The 22,442-nt window shown below is 41.5% G+C and overlaps 1 protein-coding gene across 13 annotated transcripts in view; it reads right to left on the bottom strand.

Annotated features, from left to right (window-relative positions):
• EZH2 (enhancer of zeste 2 polycomb repressive complex 2 subunit) overlaps positions 1–4,924 on the bottom strand; it is a 52,580-nt gene extending 47,656 nt beyond the window's left edge. For 7 of the 13 annotated variants that reach the window (XM_027784595.2, XM_013298056.3, XM_027784598.2 and 4 more), the window contains exons 1-2: positions 3,527–3,666; positions 2,822–2,887 (exon numbers count right to left, since the gene is read on the bottom strand). In XM_027784595.2, coding sequence (XP_027640396.1) covers positions 2,822–2,859 — 38 coding nt within the window. In that variant the 5' untranslated portion in view covers positions 2,860–2,887; positions 3,527–3,666. Of the gene's footprint in view, positions 1–2,821; positions 2,888–3,526; positions 3,667–4,493; positions 4,641–4,905 lie in introns of those variants that run through there. The other 6 variants (XM_055804918.1, XM_027784602.2, XM_055804920.1 and 3 more) reach the window with 6 other exon arrangements.
• Positions 4,925–22,442: the final 17,518 nt, after the last annotated feature.

The following is a 22,442-nucleotide window of genomic DNA, read 5'->3' as shown; positions in this document are numbered from 1 at the left end:
TTTCCAAATGGCCTTCTCGCCTTAAAAGTACCACTGATTTTACCATTAGAAAGGAAGCATAGCATGCATTATAAATTGTTCCAAGACAAGAGTATTTTTCAGAAACTGAGCAGAGGCACAACTATTGGAAAATACTATATGCAGACTTCAGCCAGGTAGCCAAAAGATTCCTAAAATAAGGGCATGACCCACATTAATCTGAGGGGTGTGTGGGGTGTGTTTGTGTGTGTTGGTTCATTTTCAGTTTTTCCTGGGCACAGCAGGGACACTAACAGACATCCTCTTCTTTCCCAATATTTTTTTCTTTTTTTACATGATGACCAGTTTACAAGTCTGCAGTTAAATAGTCATATATTTGAAGATTCCTTTCTTTTTTACCATTTCTAAAGAAGCTTAATTTATAGATATAATAGGCAAATTATACTTTTCACTCTTCTTAAGAGTTGCCTCTACAACAGTTTAATAGTGTTACTTTATCTTTTTAACTCAGAATACATATTCTGACTGCAAGACTGGAGGTGGTTTTCTCACTTTCACTGAGGGTCCAGACCTCAAGACAACAGCGTGACACATCTTAGTAGAAATATAGGTGTATAACTAGAAAAAGCCCATAACTATCAAACTACCTACAATTATCTGTTACAGAAAGCAGCACTGTTACTACTGTTTTTTAGAAAACTTCACTGTTTCTTGCTTGGAACTCAACAGAACCTGTTCCCTTCCTCCAACAGATTTCACTCTTCAGTTTTACCTCATCCATAAACAGACATACACAGCATCATCCCAAAATCTTTAACCGATCTCTGTGAGAACAGAATACCAATTTAATAATTCTGTACATTGTTTTCCTTTTCACCTTGAGGTCAACAGAACCCCCGGGGCCACATACTCAGAGCTAAAAAAGAAACCCAAGCACTCTGCTAACTTGTAATCAATGTATCATTCCCCTGCCAAGCACCTCTCCCTGTTTTGCATCCATTTTATACAAGGTTTTTCTTTGCCTCACCTCATAGACGTAATCACTTAACTGAAGTTATCACTTATATGTCCGTACTGGAGTAACTCATCCATTTGAACATCGACTTAGTCATTCCAGAACAGTTGTACAAGTCATATACATAGGTGCTAAATGTATCTATACATTTAGAGATACAGACAGCATAAATGCAGTCTTCAACCAGACACCATTTCAATGAGCCCAGCACTGCTCTCCATGGACCTTGCTCACAGTATGAGCAGAAGGCTAGTAGCGGTTTTAACATTAAAATAAACCTCCCATTACTGTCCTACAGCTTCTGTTAACAGGGAGCTTGTTTCTTAATGTAAGTATTATTCAAACACCTCATCATAGCCTTAAAATTTATATATACAGCGCCTCGTCCATTTCCTCCACTTTTTAACAAATCTGGTAAACCAAATTTTGCTTGAATAGGTAAATCTGTAAAGATGACCTACTTGACTTAGTAAACTTACTTGCTTAGCAAAGACTAGGTCCTGTTCCTGAGACTTTCAGCATCCCTGCTGAGGAAAACTTTATTCCCCCTGAATTTTCACTGATACTTCTCAAGTCGGCGCTTACAGATGCATTTTAGCCGACTGTAGAGTTACAGAACTTTCAGATGACAGCCAACAATAGTTTCCCACAGCACTTGCTCAAATACAAAGTAAAGCAAACATTTATTAAATATGCCTGCTGTCAGTATTGCAGCCATTTTAAAAAATAACTCTCACTGTTCATTCACATGCATACAGTACTGTTGTCTAAAACTGTTGTTCAATTTTAACATTATATCTATGAACTTATTAAAATGTATACAATATATACAGCTAAAGAAGCTGAATCTGCTTGTGAGCAGTGACAAGAACAGATTTTTTTTGACTGATTTTGATAGGAATTTTAGAGTGCATCAGCTTTTTTAGGAACACTGTTGGACTGTACTACATGCTAGATGTATTTTATTCTGACATAAACTGCTTTACAGAAAGCGGCAGTTAGCTTGCACTCTCTATATAATATAGTTAGCGTGTTCAATAATGCAGTACAAAAATTTCCTTCTCACTAAGCTGAAGTTTCTTTACAGGTAAGCAGAAGTGCAGGAATATATTTACATTTCACCCACGAATGTTGCAATGTTTCAGAACAAACAAAAATCTATTTGACGAAATCACCGTATTTCAGCTTGTTGGCAATTCTAGCAAGAGGGGGAAAAATACAGTCAGAAAAAAAAAATTGAGCTTGAATTTCAAGTCTCTGGCCTAAGTTTACACACTACTGCTTTAGCTCTAAACTGAGCAAAGACACTGTATGACCTTTTGACAATGCCAGTTTTCAGTGTCTGTCACTTTTCAGGATGAAACTACTTATTTAAAACAGAAATCTCTGGAAAAAATATTTTTTTCCCTAATTTTTTTTCTTGATTGGAATCTTGAATTCTTCCAAAGTTCCAGACGAAAATAGCTGTTGGCATCTCATGCAACATTTTACTGTCACAGATTTCTCCACAGGTTGTTCAACTTTAATTGTTACTTTCATTCATCATGTAGACGGATGAAAAAAAAAGATTCCCCCCCCCTTTTTTTTTAAATGCCACAACAAGAAATGTAACATTTTTGATGTAATGATCTTAAAGCCAGTACTTGATAAAGCACTCACTAGCTCTCAAAGTTAAAAACGCTCAACATGTTGCACAAAACTTTTGAGTTGTATCTCCTAAAACACTGGAAGCATGCTCTCTGAAAGACTCTGCAGATCTTAAATATTCACATTTTAATAATCTAAAGTGAGAGTAGTTATAGTACACTACGTACAAGGAATACTCACCCTTCTGAAGATGCTTTATTGTTACCACAAATAAACATTCCCCGGACTCTCAATTTGATATAGACACTGGGGACAAACAAAGAACGACCTTTTAATTTTTATAATTCATATAAAGAACCTGAATGCGCCAACCCCTACAAAAAAGATCAACCTATCTATGAGGAAATCCCAATTTAGAAGTGAAGATTACACTGAAAATGCTGGTAAAAAAACTCTTCACTGGAATCTGTGTTAGTAAGAACCAAACTCCTGAGAACTGAAACTACGGTTGGTAGACTTAAACAAAGACGAACCTAGCCTGCAACAATTAAACAGCTTTGTTCAAACTGTTACATGCTTCTTATTAACGAGACCAAGAATCTGAACTTCCAGCTCCCTAGTTAGAAAAACAAAAAAAACTTTTCTGTAGCTCCAAGAGAATAAGGGTAGTGCTTTGTAAGTTAGGGATAAGTATCTTGAGTAACGTGCAGGGTTTATTATCTCATTCCTGCTGCATCTATGCACAGATTGCTTTCCTTTTGTCTGCTAATAACAATTCCTGAATCACCATGAATACCTGTTGGTGTTACACACACACGCGTGACGCCACAACACACCGATTTCTCCCACCTTTACCCAACCGTACTGCTCCTCGGGGCCAGCGCTGCCCAGTGCCCCCCAGCACGCCTCCCCAGACACCCCAGTTTTAGAGAGCGCTCTGTATACCCCAGCTCGGCGACATCAGGTCCAAACCCCGGGACTTCCAGCTCTCTCTGAACTTTCTCGCGGCGCTCCAGCAGTCCAAGCTCGCACCGTGCTCTTAACGATTAGGAAGTTGGCCGGAGGGAGACGGCTCCAGACCGATCCACCCCCTCGCCCCCCGCAAACCCCCTCCCCGAGCCAGCACCCCCCGCAAGGCCAGGCGCGGCAGGGCGGGAGCTCCGGCCCGGAGCCGGTTTGCAGGACAGCGGGTGCGGTGGCGGCCCGGGGCGTGCTCAGCCTCCCCGCCCAGCTCGCCCCGCCGAGCGCCCGCTTCCGGGCGGCCGCGGGAGCCGCGCCGTCCCAGCCCGCCGGCAGCCCGGCCTCGGCGGGGGAAGCGCCGGGTGCCGCGGATCTCTCCACCGAGCGCTCCGAGACGGCAGCCGGCGGGCGGGAGGCGCCCGCAGCCCTCCCCTCTGCCCCTGCAATCAAACCGTGCCCGGCAGCCGCCGCCGCATGAGGCCAGCAGGACCGGGGAGGCGGGGAACGAAACCACCGGGTCTTCCCCGCGGGCCCCGCGCCCGCCGCCCCCCACCCCCGAAGGAGGGGGGCGACGACCTCGCCCCCTAACACGGGGCTGCGCTCCGCCGGGCGGGGGTCGGAACGGGGAGCGCCGGCCGGGCTGGACGGAGCCAACTTAGACAAAGGGCACTTCAGACTCCATGTCTCTCCCCTCCAGCTGTCACCGGCCGGGAGCGCGCGTGTCGGGCCGCCAGCGCCACCCGCCGCCGGACCCCCGCGGCCCTGCCGCGCCCGCGGGAAGGGGACGGGAGGCGGCTGCTCCCCGAGAGCCGTCGCCCCCCTTCCACCCCCTCCTCCCCTCCCCCATTACAAAGACAGCCGGTTATAAATAGCCGCTCCCGGCGCCAACGCCTCAAGCCCGCGAGGTGTCGCTCGCCCTGCCGCCCGCCCTGCCACCCGCTCGCTCACTCACCCGCCCCCCTGCCCCGGCTTCGCGCCGCCGTCGCCGCCGCCCCGCCGCTGCCGCCGCCGCCAGCTCCGCGCCGCGCCGCTCTCCCTCCCCTCAGCCTCCGGCTGCCGGATTCACCCTCCCGGACCGAGCGCCAAACGCAGCGGCCCAATCGGCATCGCGCTCATTGGCGAGCGCCGAGCGCCGCCCCGATTGGACGGCCCCCGGACAGGGCCCCCCCCGCGCCAATCAGGCGCGGCGGGGGGCGGGGCGAGAGGCGGGCACTCGCTCCCCACGTGCGGGGGGGGGGAGAGAGGGGTGGGAGAACTCTTTGTTCTCGCGCTGCCCGCGGGGGACTGGGGGCTCCGCGCTTCCCCCTCCCGCCCCCCGGTTCCGGCCCCAGCCCCGCGCCCGCCGCGCCCCAGCTCCCCCTCACTGGGGTCGGGCCCGGCGCCGCGTCGGGGAGGCTTGGGACTCTCCGCCGCCTCACGTGGAGGGGGGAGAGGGAGGGGAAAGGAGGGAGGCGAGAGGATTGGCGGGCACCGGGAGGGAGCGCGGCACAGCCTGGGGAGGGGCCGCGCCGCTCGGCGCTGCCGAGTTTGAATCAGTTCGAAAGTGGGAGCGGCAACGGTTTTAACGGTCCCGCCGCTGCGCGCGCGGGAAGGGGCAGCCCTGGCGAGAGGCGCGGGGCTCGCCGCGGCGGCGGGCAGGGGAGGGGAGCGGCTCCCCTCGGCCGCCGCCCCCCTCAGCCGCCGCCACTGCCCCCCTCAGTTGCCGCTCCCCTCAGCCGCCGCCCCCCGCCTGTTGCTTCCCCGGCGGGCAAGGCGGCTCGGCCTCCGCCCGGCTCTCGGCGCCGCAGCGGGTCGCGGCCGGCTCTGGGCTGAGGCGAGGGCGGCCTGCGCCCTCCCATCCCGGCACACGGGCGCCCCTGCCGCTCCCCGGGCCCGCCGGCTGGCTGACTCACTGCCCGGGGCTGCCTCACGTCGGGGCGTTTGACCTTTGCTTACGCAAACTTCACCGGCAGGTGCCCTGTTTTTTTGTGCATCACGGTGTTCCCCTCGGCTTTTCCTGCCTCGCTGCTCTGCATCCAGCAGTGGTTTCTCCACTCCCACAATCCTGCCCTGCCCTGTCGTGGGAATGGTAATAAATCACAGCAGCGGCAAAGGTGTCTGCTCCACACCAGGCTTGGATCGTGTGGCTTGTTACGTGCAGTCTCCAGCCTCTTAAGATTGCTATCGTTTTCCCCCGTTTCTAAACCGTTGCCCCGTGCATCAATCTTGTTGCAGAGGTTCTGTTTAAACCTTGAGGATTCTTGCTCCTTTAAAAGTCCTCTGTACTCCCCCTCTTCAGTCACTCTAGCCTTTGTCATCTTCAGTGGTGAAAAATAAATCTGTGAAGATAAAACTTTCCTAACAGCCACTTTGTCCTTCCCTTGGGACCGTACCCCTTTCCTGTGCATCCCGCACTGAGCATCGCTTCTGAGGTGCACAGGAGCATGAGCCTCATCCTTGTTTTCACAGACTATTCCCCTCATCTTTCTTTACCAAGTATCAGGAACCCTCTTCCTCACAAATACATTGGTGCATCTTCAGGGTCAAAGCTCCGCAAATGAGCAGGTCTTGAGTGATAAGTCTTCTGCAGGGGAACTAAATCACAAACAAAACCTCGTTCCTAAATCATGCAGTTGGTTTATGTGTCAAATGTGTAAGTACTTAAAACCTCCAAACTTCATTGAATATTAAACCTGCAATGAGATCTTAAGAGGGGGCATTCCTATGCTGTATGTTCTCAATTTACCTCATGGCCTCGAAAAGTGGTTTCTACTACTCACTTTTATTTCTAAATCTCTGAGGTCTTCTGAGTTAAGAGCAAAAAATGTGTGGCAGAAATTATTCCTCTTATGATTACGTGTCATAGGTAGATTGCTGTACCCTTCCTCTAATTCTAGTGGAATGGCTGACAGTTGGAAAGATTATCTTAAAATTATCACATTTGCAAAATATTAGTAATTTCTGGAAATCCAGCTATTTGAATCAATTCTGCCCCAAGATGGTTGCCACCACCAAAATGGCTCCCCAGTCCCTTCTCAACCTAGAATTTGTAATTTATTTTGAGAGTTAGAGTTGCACTTTATGGGATCTGGTCTTAGTAAGTGTGAATAATCATCACTCAATAAGCAAAGGGTAACTTACTGTAAGGCACAATCAGTCACAAGGTGGAAAATCTGCCTTGTAGAACCTATCCTGCGACTAGACCTCAGCGCAGATAACTTTGTTTTTCTCTCTTGCCCAGAAGGTTATCATCCATTATACCTGAAACCAATGTTTACTAGAAAATTAAACACATTTTGAATGGAGTTACTCTTTCTCCTTTGCACTGTAGCAAAACAACCTTTCCACCAAGGCTCCCTTCTAGGCTTTTAAAGTGAGGAACTCCATCATGCACCAATCTTCTGATCATTGTTCAGGCTGTCTCAAAGAACCAGCAGAATTTTAGCAGCTGGTCGGGGGTTTTTTTCTGCATACGGCAGTTTGATGTTGAAACCAGCTCCGTACAGACTTTCTGTTTTCACACCATAAAACACCCAAAGAGTTTTCTGTTTCTGCTGCATTTTTATGATTAAAGAACACCTATTTGAACAAGGATCTGCTTTATGCAGAGACATTCAGACCAGATCTTTAGGCAAAAATAGTACAAATATTTTTGAAATAATTACAAAACCTGGTATTTTGAGGAGTCATTCTGAAAAGAGTTAATTCTGATGACAGCATGTAATAGTGCTTTTGAGAAAAGTAGCTAACATTGTAGAAATACATGTGTTACATAACAATGAAAATAAAATCAGACTTAGGAAAAAAGTATCAGATTTGGTTTAGACCCTTCTGGAATTGTTGAAAGCTTTTGCCTTTTTTTATAGCTAACACATTGTAGAATAACTTTTTCAATGTTCCCGAGATGTGAATGAAAGATATATGTTCATACTGTATGTATGACTAAAGTAGCAGAATAAGGATTTGTCAGCGCTAGATCACAAACATCAATTAGACTTTAAAAGAATTGTTTAACAGCATCACAGGATATTGCAAACAATGATTGGGGTGTACTTCTGAACCTCTTCCCCCCTTTAAAAAAGTGGCATTTGAATACAGAAAAAAAAAAAAAAGGTACAGCACTTCAAAGCAAAAGTGATAGTTGAGTGGTTTCTTTTAAATTAAGATTTTGACATCTCAGACAAGATGGTGTTTCCAAAGCATAGCTTATTCTTTAAGCATTTATCATCCTAATGATTTCCTTGTGGTCAGAATCACATGGCATTTCTTCCATCTGGCTGGGGGAACCAAGCAGGACCAGTCAGGGAACTGCCTTAGCCTGAAATAACCACGCACGTTGGCCAGTTTTCCTGTTGTCCGCCTGGGTTCACTACGGAGAAGCACAGCTAGGCCACCCCCGCCACAAGCAGCCCAGAGCAGTCATGCTGGAGCTGCATCTGTAATTCTTGTAGATAAGCTTGTGACTCGATGATCACAGCGTCACTTGGCTTTGTGCTTCCAAATCGCGCTCTAACAACGCTGCCTGCAGCTTTTGGGTGGGTCTTCTCTGTGGCTTGGTCTGGGGGACTTCATGTATTAGCCACGCAGCCTGGAAAGGTTCAGTCCGCTTCCTTTTGAGCTTGGTTGCTCACTGGTGGGGAGAGAAGGAAGATGAACACACTCCCCTTCTTGTACCTTACCCCTACAAGCAAAGCCTATAGCACTGCAAATAATATTTCATTCAGCAGGTCATTTAGGAGCATGGTCTTTGTTTCTTTGGGAGTTGTTTATTTTATTTATTTTAAAAACATATTCCGTGTCTGTTTTGGCAGATGTGCCTTCCATATGCTACTCATTCAATTCCTGATGCTAATCTGTAGTTTTCCTGGTAACTTGGCTTATTGCAGGGCTTAAATTCTGCATTGTAACTCATGTGAAATTGGTAAGATTTTACCAAAGGTTGACACACATGGAAACGTATATACAGCCTAAGCTAGTAAATCTGTGATGGCATTAAACTGTTCATGCATGGCAATGATTACACAGAAGTCAGTTCATGCCCTCTTAAAAGAGTTGGCTTCTTGTTTCATTATTATTAAAAAAGAACTACTTTTGTGTTAACTTTTAAAAAACAACTAATGACTGTGTTTTGTAACTACCCATTTTGAGATCCACTATGATGTTTTTAAATGTTTTTCCACTAATATCTTAATGGTACTTCTGGGCCAATTTCCCTGAAAGAAATGCAACCTTATGTCCTGTTTCGCAAACCCTTTCTGACCTCTTTCTTTCCGTTTGTTATGTGCATCTCTGCAGAACTGAATTTAATAATCTGATAATCAGCCAATGTATCTTTGGACACAGTGGCCATTAGGCTAGATTAAGAGAACCAGGAGCCGAGTCACTGCAAGACCTAACATACACAGTGGTTTTTGACTCCCTGCGCTGCCTTCCCCTGTTTGTTCACTTGCAGCGAGCACCGTGGCCTCGTCTGGTTGGGTGCCTCATGTGCCGAAGGTGTAGGGCCTGGGGGCTGGACCAAGCCCTGCAGCTGAAGGCATGCCTCCAAAAGAAGCACCATGCTCCAAGGGTCCCTGCTAGCAGAAGTTACTCCTGCTGTAAGACCCTTTCCCTGTCCTGCAAGCAGAGGTGTGGTTGCCATTTGACTTGACGTGCTTGTCACGAGACCCCGTACCCGGGAACTCACATAACCAAAGAAGGCTGGGAGGTGTACGCAGCCAGAGTGAAAAATGTGCACAGTGGCAAGTGTAGGTGTATTGTCTAACACGAGAGCACCATGAAAATTAAATAGACCGCATGCATGAAAAAAGAGTAAGTACGCTGCTAAACATGACTTCTGTGCCATTTAGGGTCTGTCTGTGTCTGGTGCTGCAAATGGTAACACATGCAGCTGGTTCTTAGCTCTGCAAAAGCATCAGTGTCCCTCCCGCTGCAAGTAGTGTAAAGCTGCCTGACCTTTCACCGAATGTTTGCCTCATGTATCATGATAAAGGTATGTCATCTATTTTATACTAAGTATAACTGTTTTCAGCATGCCAGGCCACCTCAGCTCTATCATACTGAGTGCAATGAGATTTTGTTGAGGGAAGGGGATGCAAGACAAATAAAGGTGGAAGTGAGAGTGGCACAAACAATTAACTCAAACTATGGCTCTGTATCAAATGCATGATAGTATCTTTTTGGCTAAGGAGAAATGTTGCCAAAAGGAAAACTCCAGTGTTGTTTTTATACAACAAGGAAAGCAATGCAGGTGGTTTCCTATTAACTTTTTTTTAACAGAGAGATAATGCTTATCACATGTGAGCATCCATTTCCGTTTGTGAAAGGGATTAATTGACTTCCCCGGCATCAGTTAGAAGTGAATTTGACTTTAAAAAACTATCTATAGGTAAGGTTTCACTTTAAAGAATTTACTTTTGTTTGTTTTATGGTCACAGAAGCTGCTTAAGTTGAGGAAGACAAACTTCTCCCATCCCTATTGCTTGCTTTTCCCTTTTCTTTTTATTCTTTACCTGATCTGCATTTACTGTTATAGTCAAACCATTTAAAGGTCTAAATGGTCTCATGTAACAAAACTGCCATGAAAGCACATGCTTGAGAACTTAAATTCTAGAGCCCTGTCCCCATCTCCAGGTGTATTTGGCAGTGTAACTATGATACTGCTGGGTGTGCTACTCACAGGGGAGGATTTTGCTCAAATTTAAAGGTTCAAGTGGGCATTCAATGAGCTTTGATGGATGGTGTACCATCAGGCCAAATCCAAGATAAAAAGCTTGAGCTCTGTTTGAGTGCTCTGTGTCTGAGGTGTCAAGATTCTTCAGAGGCAGTGGCTCGATTACCCTAGCAGATGGATAGAGCTGACTGACTAGAATCAAATCTTCTAGTTTGGCTGCAGAAAGTATTTCTTTAGACAGTGAAGAGCAATATACCCATAGTCATAAATCAGATTGTTTGCAAAAGTAAATGCAGTTGTAAAATCTCTTTTCTTCTGTTCATCGTTTCACCTCTCAAAAGTATTACCTCCAAATGTAGCCACACTTCCATTTGTGTGCGAATTTGCCATGCATAGGCCTCCATTTGTAGCATCATTTACCCCTCCTCATTCTCTCTTTTATATTGACAGTATACTCACTTTCAGGTCATCCTTTGTAAAGGTGCAATCCTGTCCTTTCTAGAATTACCTAATCCTGACATCTAAAATAGTGGGATGTATTTACAGTTGCACCAACCCTACCTACCTTTTTAGAAAATATAATAATGCATATTATGTATATATATATATATACATATATATACATGTATATATATATACACACACATGATCTGACATTCTGAAGGTTGGTAGATTCATAAAGGAAAAATGAAAGTGTTATTTCATAACATAAACTTGATTCAACTGAAAAAATTCCTGGTCTTCTTGCCTTTATGGGAGAAGGCTGTGAATACCTATACTTTGAAAGTGGATTTGGTAATCTGTTAAATCTTGCCAGGACTTGTAAGGTATTTTGTCAAAAAAAGTGAATTTAAGAAGATGTATGGTAAAGACTTTACATTGGAAGTAAAAAAGGTAATGATACTTATCCACCCATTAGGTAAACGTCATCTAATGCAAGTCATAAAAATAAGATGTTCTTCACAAAGGTTTATGGAGATGTACAAAGTACAAATTATGGATCCTGTTTGAATATGCTTCCGGGTTGTGTTAATGTTTCTTATGATTCAGAAGCCTCTTCAAGTTATAGTTTTTTCCAAAGCTCATCCCTTGGGCATGGGTTGCAGAAAGCTTCTGTCAGGTCCAGGATCATACCAAGCTGCTGCCCCATTCCTCTTCCTTGTTTGCATCTTTGTGGAGAGCCCGTAGTGAGTTGAGTTGCTGGTCCCTACCAACTGAAGGCAAAGCCTTCCAGCACCCCAGGCTTTTTGTTTTCCAGTCTTACCTCTTGATGAAAACATTCACAAATAAATGGAAATTTTAGAAAAGGATTACACAGACCCATTCACTACTGTGACATTGTGTCAGTGAGTTAACTTCCTAGCTGTAAGGATTTCTAGTTAGTTGGCAGACTTTTTGCCAAAGATGTGGTTCTTTATCATATAATATCTCTGAAGATCAAAATGGTAAAAACAAAAATCACTCTACTACTGGTCTGGAAAAGCTATTACTGAGAAAATAATGGTCTTATTTCCAAAATCAGAGGATAAGAGGGTTTTGTGCTTTATGACAGAAAGAATCACCATTACAGTGATTTAGGTGCGTGTGCAAATACAGACAGACCTGCACATTACTCTGTGATGCAGTGATGCAAGACTTCCTTGTGAGATGTGTAGACAACATTGCATTTTGGGTGTCAGCTGAATATGCTGGTCAGATATGTAACAGAAGGAAACACCAATTTGAGTTTGTTTCAGACTTGTATCATAGAATAAAAATAGGTCATTGGCTTAACAATTTTAAAATGTTACTTGTCATCCTATCCTTTCAGAAGCCTTTACACTGAGTATGAAATATGCAATTAAAAGAAATTAAGGGAACTAGATGTTAGCCAAGAAAACTGTGAAATAAATGAGTGTCTGCACAGACTGATGCTGAGAAATGCTTTATGAAGGATAGACTGCTGACAACTATGAACCGTTCAAACCTTGTCTCTAATTTGTGTGCAAAAGGCCACATGTTGCTCCCAATAATGCTTACTTAAATAAATAATATCAAGGGCAGAACCCTTTCTTTTGCTTCAAAGCAAGTGAGGTAGAAAGGAAAAAAGAGAAGGCTAGGCAAGGCCTGTACAGTACTAAATTTCTACTTATACCTTAAAATACTTCCAAGTCACATTGAGGGATTGTTTCATGAAGATTAGTATCTGTCAGACTGAGGGTGTGATTCTGATTTTCTCCATCTATGTGGGTCTTAAGTGAATTTTAATTGGCATTACTCACTGGGAAAGTGAGATGAGATTCTAAGGCTGTAAGTACGAAGGACTGAGTCAACCAAGTGAGCGAAACAGTGACTAACTAATTAAGTGAATGAGTGAGCACAGCATTGTTTGCTTTTGTGATCATTTCTATGCATGAGTGAATGGCAGGGCTATTACATGTGTGTGAATGAGTGGGGTCAGGGTTACTGAACAATCCATACATTTGTGTGGTCTTTTCATCATTTCATTAGACTAATGAGCCAAGTGTTTGGAATATTAATACACATAAGCTAGAGCTAAACTTGTTATATAGTTTGGAGACAAATTAAAAAATATGAACGATAACATGCCAAGGTGTGTTTTCGGTTGCATACCTGTAACTCTTTCAGGTTGCTTTCAGCCCGCTGGTGTTGGGGAGCTCAATGGTACACTCTTACTTCTTCCAGGATTATTGGTACAAGTGACATTACCAAATCTGTTTGTAGTTTATTGCAAATCTAATTGTGTAATATAAACTGAAGCATTAGCTGACAATGAAATGATTTTCTGTCATATTACACTTTCATAAAGGAACAGATTTGGCTTTCCTTATGTCAACTGTTTTGTTTCCAACATAGTTAACAAGGCTAGCAATAATTTTGGCACCCTAAAAGCTTATTCCTTCAAATAGCACACACAGAAACAGAATAAAGCCTTGTTCTGTTATATCATATATAAATCATGTTCTATTGTCACTTTTCATTTCATAGCTGCATGCAATTAAGAGGAGTCAACACTATGCTTCTAAAATCCAATCAAATCATAGGTGTGATACATGCGTATAAAGACATAGTAAAGAATCTTGGAAAACTTTGAGATTTTTCCTCCCTATGGATTTTTTTTTTTCCTGAAGACTCACTGGCCTTCAACACCTTTTTCTGAAAAATAATAATAAAAAAAGTAACTTGCAATAGTAGGAAAGGCCGGAGAAAATATATCAAGCATTAGTAGTTACCAGCATTTCAACAACTCTGATGTCTTGACCTGAGCTGGGGAATGCTTTTAATTATTGTAAATTATTCTGAATTTGAAAACTGAGGTTATGGGAAACATATGTATATTACATAATGAATCCTGCAGTTTTTCAGGCTTTTTCTTGCATGTCGGCTGATTGTTCCAGTAGAAGATATTTCCTGATCCTAAGCCAAAATCTGCCCTCTCATCTGTACCACACTCTCTCAGAATGTGTCAGTAAATTGAGCAGCTGGCAGTATTTTTTCATGTATCTTATGATCTAACAACATTTTGCCCTTCTTTAAAAAGCAGGAATCCTTTGCTTTTTACATCCCCAAGGTTTGGGATGGCAGTCCTCCAGAAAAGGACATAATTTGGCAAAGAAACTGTGATTTAGCAAAATGCTGATGTTCTGCATATGCTGCCATCTTTCCAAGTGTATTTGGTCTTGATTTGGATGTCCTAAACTATGCTATTAGCTTTAAAGAAAGTAACAATTTTGGGATTTTTGTGGGTTTACCTAGCCAAAAGAGCTATCTGACTTTATGAGCAAAATTATTCACTGATGTATGTGCAAGTCCAATGCCAAAGGTAAAAATTTGTGAATTCTGTTGATGGAAGTCACGTGGGCAAGTTCCAGTTATCCATGCAGTGGTAAAACTAGGGTGGGATTCCATTCAGGTCTCATGACAACAAATATCTAACCTGGAGATAAACAAAGGCAAAAATTATTGAAAATGTTTTAAACGGCAGAATTGTTTTATAGAAAACTGAGAATTACCAGTCTAGGTTTTAAACTGATTGGTAAATGGCAAAAATCTTCTATTTGATCTCTGCAATCAAAACACGTGTGTTCCTATCTAAGGCTACCATTGGCAACTGTTTTACAAAGAGCTGAAAACTGCCCAATGTTCTTCTCAGTCACCAACTACCAATTCCAAACAGTGCCACTGAACAGAGAAGGCTCAACAACATCTCTCTGAGATGAACTGTGTGTCAAAGAAGAGGGTTTGGGGATTATTTCAGTCTAGTTCTTTAGTTTAGTATTAAATGGGAACCTGAGGTGTGAGGAGTAGATGGTCCAGGATAAGGGAACAGATGTGCTTTACTGTTCCTTTGATTCGCTTTGTGGTTTTTTGCAACTGCATTTCCATGTGCCTAATTCTTGCATTTTCAAAATGAGGCCAGGATTAATGAATGTTTATAAAGTGCTTTTGATGCCTAGAGAAAAGAAGGCTTTAGCATCTCAGAATGTCATTATTGAAGTGGAAACATACCATATAAGATGTCACTGACATTCATATTTGTGAAATTTTAAAATTATTTTTGAAGTACAGAATGTACTGTATTGGAAGATTTGAATGCAATATTGAAATACAGTATCAGAAGATAAGTAGGGGTTAAATCATGTCATATTTGTTTTGGGTGGCCAAATACGCGGAGAGAGAAACCTTGCCCACAGCTGGGTCAACTTTTCAGATAAGAAAGGGCAGTGTGCTCTGTTAGTTACACCATACAGCAAGCAAAGGCTCACGTGCACATAATTCTTGCAGATCTTGGAAAGGTCAGTCTGGCTGTGGCTCGATGTCTACCATGGCTCATGGAGCTTAACTGAAGAGCATCCGCTGCATGCGGTGATCAGATTGCACTCTGGTTCTTAAACTGGACTAATAGACAAAAATAAATTGAAACCTGAATGACTCATTTGGTATTTGAGCTTCAGCCTTATAGTGTTGCCTGCACAAAAACAGAACCTCATGACTACTTTTGTGCACAGCGTCGTTAAGAATAATGGCTTACCTGTGGAAGTGCTGCACTTTTCCACCTTCTTAGCCCATACTTCATGTAACTGATTCAGAATTCTCTTCATGCTTCCTCAGAGTGTGGCAGCCAAATGCACACGCTTTGCACATCATGTGCTTGTTCATAGTGCCTCTTTCACTGAGTATCTTTCGCGGGTTGAGAAGTTCATATTAGTGTGAAGGTAGAGAGGATCCTACATAATAAAAAACTGCTGCCGTTTGACAGCTGCTCGTTGACACATATTATGAGTATCCAAATTTATTTCACCAGCTTTTGCTGCCCTTCTCTGCGTACAGACTGAAGGGACCAGAAAAGTGCTACAGAAGCTGCATCTTTAAAACCAGTTTGTACAATGCTGCAGGACTGGCCAGCATGAATAGCTTCAGATTCATGCTTTGAGTAAACTTTACATGTTCTCGGAGCTATAGCTCATTTATTTGTAGTATGCAGTGTTTTCTGGAGACACTGTATGAAGGCGTAAAGAGAAACCTCATTAATCCTGAGATTCAGGCTGTATCCAAAGAATCGCAGCAGTTCAGAGGGCTCTTCTAAACTGCATAGTTGAAAAACACTTCCCCCTGTGTGCCTTATCCAGCATGCAGAGAATACCACATCAAACACACCAAATCAGCTTCGTTAGACTGCATAAACAGAAGGCTTTGTGTCATTATTTACTCGCCTTTTTTTTTTAAAAAAACACCAAACTCTAGGAAATTAAATGCAAAAATAAATAAATGAAACCCTACATTCATGCACACGTACAGCTACTCTGTTGAAATGTAAGAAGTCAGGAAATGCAAAAGTTAATGTTCTTATGTCAGCTTTCCTGCATGGAATGGAGACAGTCTTTCTCGTCCTGTTTTCCTTGTTACATTTATTCAGGTTTATGGCCCCTCTTAAACTGCAGAAGCTTCACAGTTTTTGAGAATAAGATGCTAACATCTGGAACAAACCAACTAAACTGCCCACACTTGTTTGGAAAAATATAATTAGTGCTTGCATAATAATAAAATACGTCTCAGTAATAAAATTAATGGAATACATTGCTTGTTACACTTCTGCTGTTTAATGTGTACTGTAAAATAAACCAGATGTACATTGTGTCTAAATTAATGTTGCTGTAGAAGCTTAATATTTACATTTTGTGGCTGATAACATCCTGCATTTGTGAATTAGAGAACAATTCTATGCTGTAAGATTTTATATTTAAAATTATCTTCTACTTTTTAGCCCAAAGTGAACAACACCTAGAAATTTACTAACCAAGAGAGAATTCCCCGTGTTTCTCTGCTGGAGAAGCTTCGAAACGTATATGCTTCTAAGGACTGCTGAAAAATCTGTGTTAGTTAGCATGTTCTTCATTAAATAATGTGTGATATTTGGGAATTTATTATCTGAACAAGTTTTCACACACAATAATACATAAATGTAAATTTGGGACCTGAGTTAAGTGGTTAGCAATCTTTCTGAAGCATTTTTATATGATTGATCACTAAATTGCACACTGCGGAACAGATGAAGAATTTGACTTGAACTGGTTTTGTCCAGTGTATATTCATACAGAGATCTTTTTGGGAGGCAGGGAGTGTCCCTGGTCTGGTTTAATTTTTTGAGGGAGGAAACATGTGAACCTTTACTATTTACTATTATTCTGAATTTAATACTGGATGTTGAATTTGACTGAAAGAACCAGTAGAAGTAGCATATACAGAAAAATCCCCATTATATTAGAAGGATAAACACTGAGCTGCCACTCCCAAAACCTACTTACAGTCATGTCTGCTAGTTGGAAGTCAAGTCTGCAAAGAAACACATAATTTTGATCTGTTTAGTAGAAACAGTCTTATATGTTAGAGCTGGATTTGCAACCTAACTTGTAAATAAGCATGCCTTGAAAATGTGAATGTTTCAAATTAACAGCTAGTCCTAAACTTCTTATTTAAATCTGCAGTGGTGCTGAGTAAAGAAAAATGCAGCTTGCAGAAGGAAGTGGAGACCTTGAGTAGCTGTTATTTGGCCATTCAGTATTCGTTGTCCATGACCAATGGCAGTAAAAACGTTTAAGAACCCTTACCATTTCCCATGGAATTAGTAAGTCAGAACTGGTAAAACTGCACTTTATTTTCCATTTATGCATCGTACTATTGTTTCTAAGATTTTAATCATCTCTATGTTTCAAAATATGATGTGTGCGTAAAGGAGTAAATGCTTTTGATAATGCGTGTAGACTATGGAATACACCAATTTATGAACTACCATAGAATTCTGTTTCATTTCAGAAACCTGACCCTTTTTTAATCTTGTCTTCCATGAGGAAGATCATCTAGAATTCACATTTACTTAAACAAGAGAAAAACAAAGCCTGTGCACATGCTATCCATAGAATAGAAGAGGGGATCAGAAAAAGATTTATTCCCAATTGTTGAATAGCCAAAATTTTAACAGTGATGATCTCACCATCAGTAGAGGCTACTTTGCCACTGGGTTTGAAAAACGCCTAGACTTAGTCACAGGACCACGCAAAATAATATATACAATAGGACCACGAATAATATATATACAATACTGAATAATAGCATAAAAGTCGATAGTTAGGCATAGCTACAGTGGCCCCTGTTGTGGCTTCTATTAATATCTGCCACTTTCCATGTGCAATATAAAGATACTGTAGGCCTGCAGAAAGAAGTCTGCAGTTTTAAAGGTTTTTTTCCATTTTCTTGTTACATTAAAAATCTGTTTATCACAACAAGTGAAGGCTGGGGGCACATATAAACATCTGTTCTGCCAGATTTCACTCAAGACAAATTGTGTTGGGTTGGCCTTATTTTTCCCCCCCCCTCTATATGTAAAATAAGCATATACATATTATTTTTTTTTGTTGTACTGCAGTCTTTCAACAGAGGCTGCACAAAGACTTGCAAATACTTAAGATGGTAATCTTATCTTCAGAAAAGCAGCTGTTAAACTGACTATATTATTTGTGAAGGGGTGGTTCCTCAGCCATCGCTGTTGCGTCAGGGCACTGCAAGGTTCCCACGAGTATGTCTTCAATACAGATGAACGGGCTTATGATCACATTGCTGTTGGCCTGGACCACGCGGTTACTGGATGGTGTGTTTTCCATGCAGGCATTGCATCAGCCATGGTGAAACAGGCTCCCTAAGGCGTCTCGAGGTCAGAGCAGCTCAGAGAGAGAACCTGCTCTGGCACTAAAGCCTGTTACTGCAAAGTTCTTCATCTGAGGCCATAAACAGATTTGAAACATCTGGAAGAGTTTATATTGGGTCAGTGTTTCAAATTACATCACCATTGTGGTTTTTATCCAGTGCTGGCGTAAGTGTTAAATTCAGGTTTATGGTACCATGAAATCACAGTCTGACTTTTAAGCTCATTTAGCATTGCATATGGCAGTGAGACGTTATCATATCTCATAAGCTGCCAGTGCCCTAATTTAGGAAATAATGCCTGCCGAAGATCTAAAATGCATGAGACCAAAATGTTAACACTGCAAAGAACCAAAGATAATGCACGTTTTCTTTCCTTTATGTCGATAACATTTTCTGTAATGATATATATCTTGTATTTTATTGTTAATGGAAATAATTTTCAGTAATACATTAAAGGGACAAGTTATTTCTAATTACAGGACTTAAAACAAAAAAAAAAAAAAAGAGAAAGCAGTAGATTTGTAAGTCAAGGATACCAAGGCAAACTCTGGAAAGGACTGTGCACCTGCTGTATTAACTGGAAAGCAATAACAGATGCAGCAGTTTAGTTTAGCACCTTTAAAAGTTTAACACACTATTGCTACCTGGCTTGCTTCAATAAAACCTTAGTATTTGTGTAAATAGAACAATTTTTATTATTATCTAATAATTATCTAATAATTATCTAGATTGTTTCCAAATGCCTCATTTTTTGAAGGAGATCAGTCAGCTGAAATGTCAAGATTTGGAAGCTAACAAACATTCTACTTATTGTAAAAAATTTGTCTTCCTTGATATTTTATAGGAATTTTTATATAAGACTATGAGACAATTTCATCAAAGGGCTTCAGGAGTTTATTGGCTCAGTGGTTTGTACTAATACTTACACCTCTTTTCTAAGTATAAACTCATTTAAGATTTTTGGATGGCATGCAATGGTGTCTTCCAGGTGATGAATAAATTTTTTAGTAAAATTTACCATTTGACAATTTTGCTTTATACTAATAATTTCAAGTGCTTTGGGGCTGTTAAACCCATTTCCTGACAGGCTTATCCTACCTGTGCAAATCACAGACACACTGTTTTGTACTAAGGGAATAAGGGAGAGGAACAGCATCTGTTGTTAAGAAAAAGTAAAAAGTTACAAATACCAGTCTGGTCTAAATCTTTGGAAGCTATGATTTTGTCAGTTTACATGGCACTTTCATGGAGTACTTCACTTCTGTGATTTAATAAGGATGATAGATATAGTTTTAGAATTACTGATACTTTTTACTGAGTTCTTATTTTATTGAATTTTGTAATCATTGGTTTTCAGCTACTTCTCCCTGAATTTATTTTCTGTCATGCTTTGCTTAAGCTTTTTACCCATGCATAGATGAATCCACACATCCTTTCTGTCTCGCCTGAGCATCCTTACAATTGGCTTTTGAGAACTGCAGTTCAGGCCTAACAGGTAAATGAGATGCTTCAAGACTACAATTATGTGATTATATTATGGTCTGAAACAGCCAACAAGGAACCAACACCTATTATCTTGTTACCATATTGTATACACATTCAAAATACGTGATGGAATGTATAATAGACCAGGAAAGGCTGAAGATGTTTGGAGTACAGCTGGTCAACCTTTCTGATATTTTACAAAGCATATATACTGTGAAGAAAAATTACAGCAACATTTGCCATGCATCTGATTAAAACAAGTCATAGACTGTCAGACTTCGTTGGAAGAGGTATTCCCCATTTCAATTTGCTTTTGAAGTTACAGAATCAAGTTTGTTTGCCTTCACTTCTTTTATTGAAAGAGCCAGCTGGTAGCTTGCTCACATGCCCAGACTTTGGGCTCCAGATGCTGAGACCTGTTGTAAATCTCTGCTAGTTCCAAACTGATCAGGAGAGGAGAGGGAAGATGCATGTTTGTAGATCAGGAAAAAAAAATATCAAAATTTGGGTCTTATTGTTACAGAGAGGTTGCTTTTAGAAGAACTTATGATATGGTATACCTGTATATATCAGTGAAGGTATATTGAAAGCACAGATTGCAGTGTCTTGAAGTTGTAGATACTTACTCAGCAAAGTCTGTTAAGTGTAGGCTTATGTGCCTTGCTGAGTGGGTGCCGCGTTTGCTGCAGCATTCCAAGTTTCAGGTGGACTGCAGCTGTCTGAAGCAGCTCAGTTCCTGAAGTGACACTTGTAAAATGGGTGTGCGGCACATATGCATTAACCTGCAGGTAGGACTGTTCTACCAAAATGTAATTTTAAACCTTTTTCAGGTATTTCAGTTGGAAGTACTAAGATTTTTTCAATACATTCTGGAAAATTGTAAGGCAAAGGCTATTTCTAACGTTCTTTTCCTTCAGTTATGTAGGTAAAGAAGAACATTTATTGTAAACACGTGTGTAGACCTCAGTCTACCAAATGGCCTCGAACTCTGGCAAATCCAACATCATGTAACTAGATGCCAAGCAAGAATTTTACGGAAAGGGAAACATTAGAGAAAAGTTTACAGGTGGGAAATGTGTTATCTTAAGTGAAGACCAGAAGAAAGCATGTTGCTATGCGATCATACCTTCTGGAGTTTCGCCACTCACATCACCACATATGGTCTGAATTATCTGATTGAGAGTTGATCTGCTCCGGACTTGCTTGCTGGAGAAGTCTTATGTCTCCAGGTCAGTTACTGAAAATCTTCTTTACCTATAGACATCTACTAAGACATGAAATCCACAACATGTTGTGAAAATGGCTGGAAACAGACAAAGCACGAGTAAGTGGGACCCCAGGTACTGTAGACACAGCTAAATATTGTTTAATACTTCTCTAGACTAAAAGATTGACTTGTTCTTATGTACATGTGCAAGACTGGTGATAACGTATGGTTTAACTGATGACTGAAACAGGTCAATTATATGTCACATTATTAAAACAGTGGCAAAACTACACATGTATTTTTTATTTTTATAGTTAATGGATACACTAGTAGTGCAGTATCTAATTTAGTATAAATGCAAACAAGTTTTAAATAAAATCTGTCTTTAGCTGATGGAATAACATTCTACTTACTTACATGAGTAGTAAATTCATTCATTCAAAAAATCAGAAGACCCTTTTCTGAGATAAATATGAAATTACCCCTAGTCTGGAGAGCCCACAGATAGCCGAGACATCATTTCAGCTATGAGGTGCAAAAGGAAGGCCACCTGAGGTAAATTTTGTCTAGTACAAATAGACATTCAAGAATTAATTTGGTAGCTAGGAAGTTCCAGTGTTTCATATTGTTGCAGCATTTTTAAGCGACTCTGGTATTCCTCAAATACGTCAAAGGGTTAAATGTTGTGCCTACAGCAGGGCTTTAGGTGACATGGAGCTGCCCTGGTGCAACTGATAAGGACTAAGGAGGAAAGAGAGAGGAAAGCAGCAGGAGGGAGGGATTTCTCTTCGTCCCTATCAGGAAGTCAGTGTGGAAAAGAAGAAGGAAATAAAAATGTTTGAGCGTAAATGAGTGAAAACCAGAGAAAAGGGGATGGGGGTGGGAGTGTGTACAGAACGGAGAGGGGAAGGCATTGAGGTGTCGACTAGGTTGTAAACAGGTGAAAGGAGAAAGAGTTATGGACCCAGCTAGGGTCGTGACATAAACTACAGGATCTAGCACTTGTGATAAGCAGAGTGCCAGACCCAATGAGCTAGAAAACAACCTTTAAGACTTCTGTCCTAAATATAGCATCTTAGTAGTGCTTCAGTCTTTGAGGGATTACTTTGTGGGGTATAACGCTGATTTCATTTTCTCTCCTTGCTTTTGGTTTCATTTTCTTTAGTTGTTAATAAGTCTGTGTACACCAAACATCTCCTGCAAGGTGCTGATGGGTTTTATGAAGACCACCAGCTCATCTACCAACCATAAAGTAAATAAGTACCAGTATTCTTTCACTATTACCTCCTTCTCAAATCCACTTGTGGAAATGTAAAGCCTACATATCCTTTTCATATCTCATTAGTGCTCTACTT

The sequence above is a fragment of the Falco peregrinus genome, chromosome 5 (assembly GCF_023634155.1).
Source record: "Falco peregrinus isolate bFalPer1 chromosome 5, bFalPer1.pri, whole genome shotgun sequence".
Classification (NCBI taxonomy): Eukaryota; Metazoa; Chordata; class Aves; order Falconiformes; family Falconidae; genus Falco; species Falco peregrinus.
The sequence above is the reverse complement of the archived record's forward strand: the minus strand, read 5'-3'. Positions and strand labels throughout refer to the sequence as shown.